Source organism: Mandrillus leucophaeus, unplaced genomic scaffold (assembly GCF_000951045.1).
Source record: "Mandrillus leucophaeus isolate KB7577 unplaced genomic scaffold, Mleu.le_1.0 Scaffold255, whole genome shotgun sequence".
In the NCBI taxonomy this organism is placed as follows: domain Eukaryota; kingdom Metazoa; phylum Chordata; class Mammalia; order Primates; family Cercopithecidae; genus Mandrillus; species Mandrillus leucophaeus.
This window is the reverse complement of record NW_012102643.1, coordinates 2,399,358-2,412,741: the sequence shown is the minus strand read 5'-3', so window position 1 is coordinate 2,412,741 and position 13,384 is coordinate 2,399,358. Positions and strand designations below refer to the sequence as shown.

Below are 13,384 nucleotides of genomic sequence, written 5' to 3'. Positions count from 1 at the left end.
TTTTTTTTTTTTTTTTTTTTTTTTTGCCATCTCTGCAGATTCTCAGGCTAACATTTTAACAGAACAGAGAATATCACAACTGATTACGGGAACTAGGAATTACCCAATGGTTTTCTTTTTTTTTTTTTTTTCTTTTGAGACCGAGTCTCTGTTGCCCAGGCTGGAGTGCACTGGTGCGATCTCAGTTCACTACAAACTCCACCTCCCGGGTTCACACCATTCTCCTGCCTCAGCCTCCCGAGTAGCTGGGACTACAGGTGCCCTCCACCACGCCTGGCTAATTTTTTTTGTATTTTTAGTAGTGACGGGGTTTCACCGTGATAGCCAGGCTGGTCTTGATCTCCTGACCTCGTGATCAGCCTGCTTCAGCCTCCCAAAGTGCTGGGATTACAGGCGTGAGCCACCACGCCCGGCTACCCAACGGTTTTCAAAGCGGTCTGCAAATGAGGGTAAGTCGAGGTTGCCCTTCTGGCACCCTTCTCTCTCTGCCCATGTCACATACCACAAATCATCGTGGCTTGTGCACATTTTGTATATCTTTTTTTTTTTTTTAAGTTCTCAGAATATAGCAGGCACTTTGAAAACATTTGTGTTTTCAAAGCAAAGTAAAACCAGCAAGTTGATATGTGCATATTTGAGAAATAAATAAGCAGACTAAACAGACCATGAGGTGTGGGGACAGCGTTTCTTACCTGGCTTCTGTTTAAAGATTGGGACTACACAGCTCTTGTTGCAGCCAAACGTGCAGCATTTCTTTACACCTGGACATGTCTCATCAGTGATGCACCTTTTCAAACAGGATTGTTTCCAAATAACCCTGGGGCAATCTCTTTTCCTCCCTATAGCAAAAAGGGAGACAGCCAAAGAAAAGAGAAAATAGGCCCAGCGCCGTGGCTCACACCTGTAATCCCAGCACTTCGGGAGGCCAAGGTGGGCAGATCACCTGAGGTCAGGAGTTCGAGAACAGCCTGGCCAACGTGGAGAAACCCAGTCTCTACTAAAAGTACAAAATTAGTTGAGCGTGGCGGCACATGCCTGTAATCCCAGCTACTTGGGAGGCTGAGGCAGGAGAACCACTTGAACCCGGGAGGCGGAGGTTGTGGTGAGCCGAGATCACTCCACTGCACTCCAGGCTGGGCAACAAGAACGAAACTCTGTCTCAAAAAAAAAAAGAGAGAGAGAGAGAAAAAATAGTGCCTGGTAACACCCACGGGCACAGCAGAGGGGAAAAACAGAAAAAGGAAGCCCTGAGCTTCATTTAAGCCTCTCAACCCTGGTGTTAAGACAAAGAGACAATAATAACAACAATAGTAATAGCAAATATTTACTGTAACATTTATTGATGTTTACCTTGTGCCATGAACATCTCATTTGATCCTCACAATTACCCCCATTTTATAGATGAGGAAACTGAGGCTAAAAGCTTAAGATTTATAAAGAGCTAAGGCTTAAGGCTTAAAAAGGTCTGCTTGGCTCTAGGGTCTACATTCTTAATCATTATCTTAAACAGGCTTCCCTTTACAACTCTTCCCTCCAGCCTTCACAGGAACTTTGAGTTGAGAGTAAAAGACATAGATAATCGATGGTGTGTTCTTTCCTGACAACTGGGGGCACTGAATAATTCTGAATAGTTAAAGGAGGAGGAACCCTAAAAGAGTAAAGAAGAAGTACTCTAGGCAAGCGAGACTTCAAGAGGCAACCTAGGAGGTGGGAAGCTCTCTGCTTCCATCTATCCCAGAGGCAATGTCAGAGAGTACGCCCAGATTTTGCCCCTCATGCCAACATACCCTTAGGAATGTCTTGGCAGATCCGACCACAGCCTGTGGTGCAGCACTTCTGCCCAGCCGGACACAATTCATCGCCCTGGCACAGCTCTTTGCATGGGTTCTTATCAGGAGGGCATTCTCCCTCTTTTGCTGCAAAAGATATCATGTGAGTTTGGGGTAACTAGCCAGGCCTCAAAAATGGGGAATGGAGGCCAAACATATTTCAAGGATCTTCAGCCCCTCCAGGCATCTCTATCCAAAATATTTCTGCACCACTGCCCTCTAGCCTGGGTGACAGAATGAGACTCTGTCTCTTAAAAAAAAAAAAAATTCTGCAACCACCTTCCCCTTCTAATACACAAATACTAACATACATCCACCACTACTAAAGGAGCAGCCATCCCGCAGATAACGAGAGAGAAAGGTTGGGATGATCCTGTTCTCATTTAATGAGTTCTAGGGAAAAGCTAGAACCTCTAGTAAGCCCAACTGGAAGTCTTATCTCCTTGTCCAGAGAGGGTAAAGAAAGCCAGGAAGAACGACCCAGGCCATCCTGAGAATCTATTCATCCAGTCCTGTCCTACAGAGATGATCATCTCCACCTACGAGCAACCTTGCTCTGGCAGAAGGCAGGGGATGACTTCTCTCCTCTAGTCACTTTCTGTTACTGTTGGCCAGGGATCCCAAATGATAGCTCACCATGTTCTCCCGCAGTTATCCAGGATTCCAGGGACCCAAGAGCAAGAAGTGCCTTCAGAAGAAAGAGGCAGCTTAACATCATGATGATGCTGAGAGTTGGGATGAGAGCTTAGTTCAGGCTAGAGTTGTACACCTTGCCCAGAGTATCAGCTGAGGTATGGGCAGGACTAGGGATGGCCCCAAACCCAGTCCCAAAGCCTTCCCTTTCACAATACTATCAAGAATATCTTCTCCTGACAAGAGGAAGAGGGATTGGCTGCTGGAGTGTGGGGAAATTCCTGGCACTTCCAAAGAGCACATGTGATAGGAGGATCAAACTCTATAAGCAATATACACAATATTCCTGGATGATGAGAAACCTAGTGGGTGGCTGGAAAAATGGAAGGATGGCCATTGGAAAAAGAATCAAAGAGTGCCCTAAAGGGCATTGGAAGGACCTGGCTTTAGCCCAAATGACAGAGGGAGGGACTCATGACACTGCTTAAGAAAATAGCCAAAGCTAATAACATAACCAAGCATAACAAAATTGTTCATCCTAGCAACCCAGAAAAGACAAAATGGAACAGACCACTCAGAAACTATCAAACAGGCCAAGGTGGGCAGATCACCTGAGGTCAGGAGTTCGAGACCAGCCTGGCCAACATGGCAAAACCCTGTATCTACTAAAAATACAAAAATCAGCTAGGCGTGGTGGCACATGCCTGTAATCCCAGCTACTTGGGAGGCTGAGGCAGGAGAATAGCTTAAACCCAGGAAGCAGAGGTTGCAGTGAGTGGAGATCACGCCACTGCACTCCAATTTGGGTAACAGAGTGAGACTCTGTCTCAAAAAAAAAAGGAGGGGGGAGAAACTATCAAAAACCTACAGAAAGGCAGTAGTTGAGTTTGTTAAGAACTAATGAAAAAGCACCAAACACCTACATCTTTGTCCCTCTAGCCCACACAGGCCATTCTTGGACTGTATGAAGGCTAGCTGGCAGAACTCAAGAGAACAGTTGCTATGTATGACTCAGATAGTCTGCCTACATATACCTCCTTTATTTCTTTTTCCTCTATTTCTTTTTTTCTTTATCTGTCCTGTTTATGCCTTTGGTCAGCTGTGATACCCAATGGTGTCCACTGGCACTGCTTAGTCCTATGGGCAGGTACAAGGTTAAAACCTCCCTAATAGGATGAAAAAGTTTGGAGCCAGGAAGTTGCCCTTATTGTTATAAGATTGATGTTGGCTCATGGAGATAATTAACATTTGTTGATGGCCTAACATGTGCCTAATATGCTTTTTTTTTTTTTTTTTTTTTGGGACAGAGTCTCCCTCTGTCCTCCAGGCTGGAGTGCAGTGACGCGATCTCGGCTCACTGCACAATCTCGGCATAATTAACATTTGATGACGACCTAACATGTGCCTAATATGCCTGTTTTTTTGGCTTTTTGTTTTTTGTTTTTTTGAGACAGTCTCCCTCTGTCGCCCAGGCTGGAGTGCAGTGGCGTGATCTCGGCCCACTGCAACCTCTGCCTCCTGGGTTCAAGAGATTCTCCTGCCTCAGCCTCCTGAGTAGCTGGGATTACAGGCGCCCAACATCAGGCCCGGCTAATTTTTGTATTTTTAGTAGAGACGGGGTTTCGCCATGTTGGCCAGGCTGGTCTCGAACTCCTGATTGCAAGTGATCCTCCCGCCTCGGCCTCCCAAAGTGCTGGGATTACAGGCATGAGCCACCGCCCCTGGCAGAGCATATTAAAATCTAGTCTTCAAACACTGAACTGCAGGCGTCGCTGCACCAAACACTTCCCTCTGCTCCCCAACCCCAGCCTACAGAAACCTGCTTCCCTCCTCCTACCCCGCAGTCATCCACAGGCCTTGGCCCAGCGGGAAACGTCCCTTGACTGAACCGCCACTGAACACCCACACTTCACAATCGAGGGGCAGCCCTCCCGAGAGGAAGCCCCAACGACCTCCAACCACAAGGCCTCTAAGTGTAACTGTCCCGGGCGAGGCGCGGCGGTTCGGTTCCCATGGTAACCCCGCAGCTCCTGCGTCGCGCTTCCGGGCGGATGAGCAGCGCGCCTCAGTGACGTCACGGCGCCACTTTCCGGCCGGTGGCAGAGTCCAGCGAAGTTGTGGTGGCCTGGGGCGCCATGGGAGCCACTGGCGACGCCGAGCAGCCGCGGGGACCCAGCGGGGCCGAGCGGGGCGGCTTGGAGCTGGGGGATGCGGGCGCAGCGGGGCAGCTGGTTCTCACGGTGAGGGCGCCCCCGGTGAGGTCTGGGCTCGGGCCGGGCAGGGCCTCGGGGCTCCCGGGACCCTGGCCCGCGGGCGAGAACGCGGCGGCTGCAGCTGCAGAGGGGGTTGGCGTTTTCGCAGCCCGACGACCTGGATTCAAATTCTGATGCCGCCCTCCTAGCTAGGTGACGTGGGCCAGCTCTGTCGACCCCCTGAGTCCCCAGATCATCTTCTATAAAATGGAGATGATTAGTACCTGTCTCATAAAAGTTGTTGTGGGATGGGAAGATAAAGGCGGGTACAGCGCCCAGGACATCACCTGACACAGAGTTGACCCTCGGTAAACACTGCTTCCCTTCCTCCTGCCGTGCCAGAAGGCAGGGTCGGGACTTTTAAGGCAGGAAACTTCCTCAATTCCTCTTTTGTGCAGGGGGCCTTCCAACTGTTGTCCTCCCCCGATACCCCAAGGCGGGAGAGATGGTGACGGATCTGAGAAGCAGGAATGTTTAGGTTTAACTTCATACCCACCCTCCACCTCCACCCCACGCCAGTGTCACAGGCCGCAGTGACATTTGTTCCGTTGGTCCCCACAGAACCCTTGGAACATAATGATAAAGCACCGGCAGGTGCAGCGGAGGGGCCGCCGCTCACAGATGACAACAAGGTAAGGCTGGCCCTGCATGGGACTTGTATCCCAGCCACTGGCTTGCGTGGCAGCTTTGGGATCCCCAGTGCACAAGGCTATGGAGATCTACAGCCTGTAGAAAGAGCACAGGACTGAGAAAGAGGAGACTCCGATCCTGTAACTCTGTGTGATCTTGAGCTAGTCAAGTCACTTCCTTCTCTGAACTCACGAAATGGGGAAGGGCACAGGAGATGGGTTGGGGAATAAAAAATACCTAAGACCCCTCACATTCACTGGCTCTGTGATTGAGGGCTCTTAAGAGGTCAGTTAGCATGGAGTTTAAGAGCACAGGCTCTGGAGTCAGACAACTGTGTTCTCATGCAGCCTCTGATGAGCCCCTGTTTTCTCAACTATAAAGACGGATTAATAGTATCCATCTCAGGGAAGGGAGAGAGCACAAGGTGGGCCTTTGGGATGCTGGTAGTGGTGAAATGGATGTTCACTGTAATTACTCATTAAAGTGTATAGACTTTTCTGTATAATAAGTATTATATTTCATAAAAACACTTTGGGCCGGGCGCAGTGGCTCACACCTGTAATCCCAGCACTTTGGGAGTCTGAGGTGGGCGGATCACCTGAGGTCAGGACTTTGAGAACAGCCTGACCAACATGGAGAAACCCTGTCTCTACTAAAAATACAAAAAAATGGCCGGGTGCAGTGGCTCACGCCTGTAATCCCAGCACTTTGGGAGGCCGAGGAGGGCAGATCACGAGGTCAGGAGATCGAGACCATCCTGGCTAACATGGTGAAACCCCGTCTCTACCAAAAATACAAAAAATTAGCCAGGCATTGTGGTGGGCGCCTGTAGTCCCAGCTACTTGGGAGGCTGAGGCAGGAGAATTGCTTGAACGCAGGAGGCAGAGGTTGCAGTGAGCCAAAACCACACCACTGCACTCCAGCCTGGGCAACAGAGTGAGACTCCGTCCAAAAAAAAAAAACTTTGAAAATAATACCCACTTCATAGAGTTATTATGAGAATGAAATAAAGTCATGCCTTTGTGATTTGAACAAAATCTGAGCATGTAGCTAGTTTTCAGTAAAAGTTGTCTAGTATTGTTAAAGAATTCTATGTCCATAATTGACTGGACAGGGTGAGAAAGAATATGTTTCGGATATGCCCCCTCACCCTGTCTCCCTCCTGAATGCAGTTTCACAGATCCTGCCATCTCTATGGATCTCCTCCGAGCTGTCCTGCAGCCTAGCATCAATGAGGAGATCCAGACTGTCTTCAACAAGTACATGAAGGTGAGAGGGACACAGGATAAAAAATAACGGGAAAGACTCATGAGGAGCCCAGTCCTTCCTTGCATCACCAGTCCGTCTCTTTCCTACACACAGATATCTAAAGTTTTCCTTTTGTTTTTTGTTTTTTTGTTTGTTTTGTTTTGTGTTTTTGAGACAGAGTCTCACTCTGTCACCCAGGCTGGAGTGCAGTGGCATGATATCGATTCAGTGCAACCTCCACTTCCCAGGTTCCAGCGATTCTCATGCCTCAGCCTCCCTAGTGGCCAGGATTACAGGCGCCCACCACCACGCACAGCGAATTTTTGTATTTTTAATAGAGACGGGGTTTCACTGTTGACCAGGCTGGTCTCAAACTCCTGACCTCAAGTGATCTGCCCGCCCACCTTGGCCTCCCAAAGTGCTGAGATTATAGGTGGTAAGCCAGCGCGCCCGGCCAGCTTTCAAATTTTTAATCCCCCAAGAATTTTATCCCTTCCTTGAGGGTAATTCAGATATCTTTTTTTTTTTTTAATCTGCCCTTGTCACTCACTGTCACGTTTTTGTTTTTTTTTTTTTTTTGCTGACTTCTTGTAAGGATGAAATGACTTAAATGTACTGTGCTGAGCACTGCACTTAGGACATAACAAGTGTCCAGTAAGTACTTTTATTAGTTGTTTAATAATATCACCATTATTGGGGCCATGCACAATGGCTCACACCTGCAACCCCAGCACTTTGGGAGGCCGAGGCAGAATCACTTGAGGCCAGGAGTTTGAGACCAGCCTGGGCAACATAGTGGGACCTCATCTCTACTACAAAAAAAAAAAAAAATTTATTAGCCAGGCATGGTAGTGCGTGCCTGTAGTCCCAGCTACTCAGAAGGCTCAGGCGAGAGGATCACTTGAGCCCAGGAGTTTGGGTTTGTAGTGAGCTATGATCATACCACTACACTCCAACCTGAGTGACAGTGAGGGCCTTTCTCGAAAAATATATGTAGATAAATAAAGTTACCATTATTATTATTATTTACGGGTTTTTTCCCTGGCCTATAAATAAATTTGCACATGACTTTACCTAAATGTACCAAAAGAGGATGCTTTAAACTCAGTATGTTCAGAACTGAACTCTTTGTTTTTCTTCCTAAATCTCCTCCTCTTACATTTATTCATTTATGTCAGAAGTATTTATTTACCGGGCGCTGTGGCTCACACCTGTAATCCCAACACTTTGGGAGGCCGAGGCAGGTGGATCACCTGAGGTCAGGAGTTCGAGACCAGCCTGACACAACATGCTGAAACCCCATCTCTACTAAATACAAAAAATTAGTCAGGCGTGGTGGCACATACCTGTAATCCCAACTACTCGGGATGCTGAGGCATGAGAATCTTGAACCTGGGAGGCAGAGGTTGCAGTGAGCTGAGATTGCACCATTGTACTCCAGCCTGGGCAACAAGAGCAAAACTCCCTCTCAAAATAAAAAGTATTTATTGAATGACTACCATACTACCAGGCACTATTCTAGTCACTGGGGATGTAGCAGTAAACAGAACATGTGCTCTCTGTAAACAAATATGTGCTGTGTTAGAGGAAGAGAGAAGACAGGGGAAAGAGTAACCAGTAGAGAGTAGGGTTGCTGTTTTATAGATTGTGGCTAGGAAAGCCTTTGATAGAGGACATTTGAGTGGAGACCTGAGTAAGTGAGGAAAAAGCAAACCATGCAGATACATGGGGAAGAAGCAGTCCAGTTGCAGAGGAAATGGTAGAGGCTCTGAGACAGGAGTGTGCTTGGCACATCAAAACAATGAATAGGCCAGTGTGACTAGAGGAAAATAAGCCAGGCGAGTAATAGGACAGATGATTTTTTTTTTTTTTTTTTTTTTTGAGACAGAGTCTTGCTCTGTCACCCAGGGTGGAGTGCAGTGGTAAGATCTTGGCTCACTGCAACCTCCACCTCTGAAGTTCAAGCAATTCCTGCACCTCAGCCATCTGAGTAGCTAGGATTGCAAGTGTGCACCACCATGCCTGGCTGATTTTTGTGTTTTTAGTAGAGACAGGGTTTCGCTATGTTGGCCAGGCTGGTCTTGAACTCCTGGCCTCCAGTGATCCATCTGCCTTGGCCTCCCAAAGTGCTGGGATTACAGGTGCGAGCCACCATACCCCACCTTTTTGTGTGCGTGTGTGTGTGTGTGTGTGTGTGTGTGTGTGTGGCAGAGTTTTGCACTTGTTGCCCAGGCTAGAGTGCAGTGGCGCAATCTCGGCTTACTGCAACCTCCGCCTCCCAGGTTAAAGTGCTTCTCCTGCCTCAGCCTCCCAAGTAGCTGGGATTACAGGCATGCAACACCACACCCAGCTACTTTTGTACTTTTAGTAGAGATGGGGTTTCTCCATGTTGGTCAGGCTGGTCTCAAACTCCCGACCTCAGGTGATCCTCCTGCCTCAGCTTCCCAAGGTGCTGGGATTACAGGCATGAGCCACTGTGCCTGGCCAGTACAGATATGTTTAACAATATAGCCAGAAGTCACTAAAACTCACCTCCCAGAGATACCAAATTGTTAACGTTGACTATGTAGTCTCCCAGGTTTATTTGTGGTATGTGCATGTGCATATGCATTAAAAAAAAGAAATCATTTTACACACAACTGTTCTGCAACTTGATTTATTTTACTTGGCAAACTTTTGTTTTGTTTTGTTTTGAGATGGATTCTACCTCTGTCACCCAGGCTGGAGTACAGTGGCACAATCTTGGCCCACTGCAACCCGCACCTCCAAGCTTCAAGTGATCATCCTGCTTCAGCCTCTCAAGTAGCTGGGATTATAAGTGTGCACCACCACACCCGGCCAATTTTTTTGTATTTTTAGTAGAGACGAGGTTTCACCATGTTGGCCAGGCTGGTCTCAAACTCCTGACCTAAAGTGATCCTCGCGCCTTGGCCTCTCAAAGTGTTGGGATTACAGGCATGAGCCACTGCACCTGGCCTACTTGACATATTTTGGTCATGTCTCTAAGTCAGTACATAATAGTTCCCCCCGATTCCTTTGTAATGGCAACAGAGTAATCTATTTGATGGACCAAATTCCATAAGCTAGCCCCTAGAATATTCAGATTGTTTTCGTTTTTCTCTATTACAGACAATACTATAATGAACACTGTGAATGTACATCTTTGTTTACATGTGAGAGTATTTCTGTGAGATAAATTCCCAGAGATGGAATTGGTGGGTAAAAGCGAAAACCTATTTTTCCGTCAAGAAAATTGCTCTCTAGAAAGGTTATACAACAGTGCTTGAGAATGCCTCATTCATGATCTGATTTCATTCTCAGATCCAGAGATAGCTTACACTCACCATATGTCCATTACACTGCCCACCTCACAGGCTGGTTGTAAAGTAGCTAAACTATTTTAACTGGCTTTCAGTTGGTTGATATTGAATACCAGTATTCATCCCCAGTTTTTAGGTTTTTGTTTTAAATTAAACTCATCTGATCATTTAATCTGGCCTGAAGACTTCCTCTTAAAACTCTTGAGGTTTCTAATCGAGTCCATTCACACTCTTGTTGGTTTGATGTTAACAACAGAGGCATTTAACCTTGCTAAATATGAAATGGCAGTACATTCCCATAATTGTCTCTCACAATAGAAGTACTGGGTTTAGGTTCCAGAATTTTCCTATACCCCAGAGATAACTGACAGTTTTTCTAGGCATTACTTGACTAGGCATTTTCTAGAGATGACTGTTTTTATGAGGACATTCACAAGTGCCTCCCGGGTGTCTTTGGGACCTCATCACCTATTTTCTCATGTATTCAGGCTCAAACTCTCCCTGTACCCAGCAGAGAAACCTTCTCCCTTCCCTTTTCACAGTCGATTGGGGTTGCTGGCATCCTGGGGCCCTTGTCAAGTCTCACTCCTCTCCCTTCCACAGATGTTTCTTTCAGACTGGACAGTCAGAATTCAATTAGGACTTTCTGCTATCTTAATATATTTTCTGGCCTACCCTGGCCTATTCACTTCAGACACAGGCATTCTTTTTTCCTTCTAAAGAAGTAATGTATGTACATTATAAAAATCAAAAGGATATAGATAAGCCAAGAGAAGAAAACAGTCACCCACAATATCACCTGTTACTTCAGTGTATATCCCTAGAATTCTTTTGTCTCTGTGTTTGCTTGTGCTGTGTTACATAAATAAGCTCACACTATACCAAACTGTTTTACAACCTCCTTCCTTCACTTTGAGGTATATCATGAATACCTTTACCTGTCAAAACTATATTCTCTTACATCATCTTTATTGTGATTTTTTAATATTTGCCTAGCATTTCATGGTGTGGATATGCCATAATTTATTTAAGCTACACTTAGACATTTGGGTTATTCTTTGATTTTTTGCACTGTTTACACATCAGTCTTTTGGGCACCTCCAGGATTATATCCTTCAGAGGGGGAATAAAGGGAGGAGGTCGAGCCTGAAATGTGAATCTATAAATCTGGCCGATCCCAACCTTGCTTATAATCACTTTTCCTTTCTGTATGAGGCTAGGATAAAAGCTTGTCTTGCTTGTCTTGTATTCAGTTTCCTTCAGGTTGATGCCCATTAACAGGACTCTGACCTTGTCCTCTGTTGTGCTCCCCTAGTTCTTCCAGAAGGCAGCACTGAACGTGCGAGACAATGTTGGGGAAGAGGTGGACACAGAGCAGCTGATCCAGGAAGCCTGTCGGAGCTGCCTGGAGCAGGTGAGACCAAGGGGGACAAGAGATGCAGGCACAAGGTTTAGCTCTCGAGCCTCTGATAAGAAATGTGGTCTTAAGCCGGACGTGGTGGCTCACACGTGTAATCCCAGCACTTTGGGAGGCCACGGTGGGCAGATCACTCAAGGCCAGGAGTTTGAGACCAGCTTAGGCAACATGGCGAAACCCCATCTCTACAAACAATACGAAAATTAGCTGGGCATGGTGGCACACGCCTATAATCCTGGCTGCTTGGGAGCCATAGGCACAAGAATTGCTTGAACCCGGGAGACGGAGGTTGCAGTGAGCCGAGATGGCACCACTACACTCCAGCCTGGGTGACAGAGCAAGACTCTGTCTCAAAAAAAAAAGAAATGTGATCTTACCATTAGTGGTATTTTGGGGAATGCCCAACAAGCCATATATCTGGATAGGTTGAGGCCGTTGCTTACAGGGAAGGGAAGTAGCTGCTATATGTCAGGTACCAAGATAAATGCATTATTTCTTTTATGTCTCAGAAGAAACTGTGTACAGAAGATATCTTTTAATTACTATTTTATAGATGAAGAAATTGTGGCTTAGCAAACTCATAGAAGCAGAAAGTAGAGTAGCAGTAGCTGGAGGGGAGAAGTGGGGGATGTTAATCAAAGGGTACAAACTTTTAGTTATAAGACGAACAAGTTCTGGGCAATCTGACGTAGAGCATGATGACTATAGTTTATCTCTATTGTTTACTTCAAATTTGCTAAGACCATAGATCTTAAGTGTCCACACATGCAAAATGGTAGCGGTGGATGTGTTGATTGATTTCATTGTGGTAATCATTTCACTATGTATATATATGTCAGTTCACCACATTGTACACCTTGAATATATACCATTTCTGTTTATCAATTATACATCAATAGAGCTAGAAAAAAATTTTTAAAGGCAAACCAAAAAAAAAAAAAAGAAATGGCTTAAGGCACACAATAATTAGAATAGCTAAGATCGGTCTCACCTCTGCAGGTACTTGGTGGATCAAGTTATCATGGCCCCATTTGGTATCATGGGGATGAGCACCCTGCTGCCTCCCTGCCTCTCTGGTGTGGTCAGGAGGCATGACATCAGGTCTATAAGTGACTGTTCCCAAGATAGAGAACCTGTTTACATGTGTCAGCTGCTGTTATTAGTAGGAATTGTTGCCATCACCCTTTTATAGGGAGACATCAGGAAAGGTCACCAACAGTTGCTGGCTCACTTTCTCACATCCCATTCATTCTGTTCACTTTTTTGTTTTGTTTTGTTTTTGCTTCAGTCCCTCAGTCCCCACTACTTCACTGGAACCCCTCTTGTCAGGGTCACTAGTAACCTCTGTGTTGTCAAACCCTCTGGTCCCTAACTGTCCTCAACTTACTCAGCTTCTCAGTGACATTTGTCACAGTGGATCATTTCGTGTTTCTTGGAACACTCCTCTGTTGGCTCGAGTGCCTTGACTTTGCTCCAACTTCATTGCCCACTCTTCTCCCTCACCCCCCGCCTCTAACTGTTGGTGCCTTCCCAAGTTCAGTCCTCAGACCCCTTCTCTTTCATGACTCACTGTTTTCTTAGCTGTTTTCATCTAGTCCTGTGGCTTGGAAGCCAATTCAGCTGTTCATAATTCACACAGTTGTATCTCAGTCCAGAGCTACATTCACCGTTACCCAGTTCCAATCCGCTCTTCTCACAGCAGCCAGACTTATCTCTGTAAAGATGAATTAGATCATGTCACTCCCCGTTTTAAAAACCCTTCAGTGACTTTCCTGTTGCAGGGAGAATAAAGTCTTAATGCCTTACCATGACCCACAGAGCTCACCCTGGACCAGCTTCTGCCTGCTTCTTTAACTTCATTTCTTTTTTTTTTTTTTTTTTGAGACGGAGTCTCGCTCTGTTGCCCAGGTTGGAGTGCAGTGGCCGGATCTCAGCTCACTGCAAGCTCCGCCTCCCGAGTTTAGGCCATTCTCCTGCCTCAGCCTCCCGAGTAGCTGGGACTACAGGCACCCACCACCTCGCCTGGCTAGTTTTTTGTGTTTTTTTAGTAGAGAC

General features: G+C 46.4%; 2 protein-coding genes across 2 annotated transcripts in view; one reads left to right on the top strand and one right to left on the bottom strand.

Moving 5' to 3' along the window:
* Positions 1–4,495, bottom strand: part of WFDC3 (WAP four-disulfide core domain 3) — a 17,800-nt gene extending 13,305 nt beyond the window's left edge. The window contains exons 1-4 of the mRNA XM_011983805.1: positions 4,425–4,495; positions 2,466–2,554; positions 1,788–1,916; positions 693–839 (exon numbers count right to left, since the gene is read on the bottom strand). Coding sequence (XP_011839195.1) covers positions 693–839; positions 1,788–1,916; positions 2,466–2,547 — 358 coding nt within the window. The 5' untranslated portion in view covers positions 2,548–2,554; positions 4,425–4,495. The remainder of the gene's footprint in view (positions 1–692; positions 840–1,787; positions 1,917–2,465; positions 2,555–4,424) is intronic.
* Positions 4,496–4,535: 40 nt separating this feature from the next.
* DNTTIP1 (deoxynucleotidyltransferase, terminal, interacting protein 1) overlaps positions 4,536–13,384 on the top strand; it is a 31,375-nt gene continuing 22,526 nt past the window's right edge. The window contains 4 exon segments of the mRNA XM_011983804.1: positions 4,536–4,702; positions 5,276–5,346; positions 6,517–6,613; positions 11,228–11,326. Coding sequence (XP_011839194.1) covers positions 4,598–4,702; positions 5,276–5,346; positions 6,517–6,613; positions 11,228–11,326 — 372 coding nt within the window. The 5' untranslated portion in view covers positions 4,536–4,597.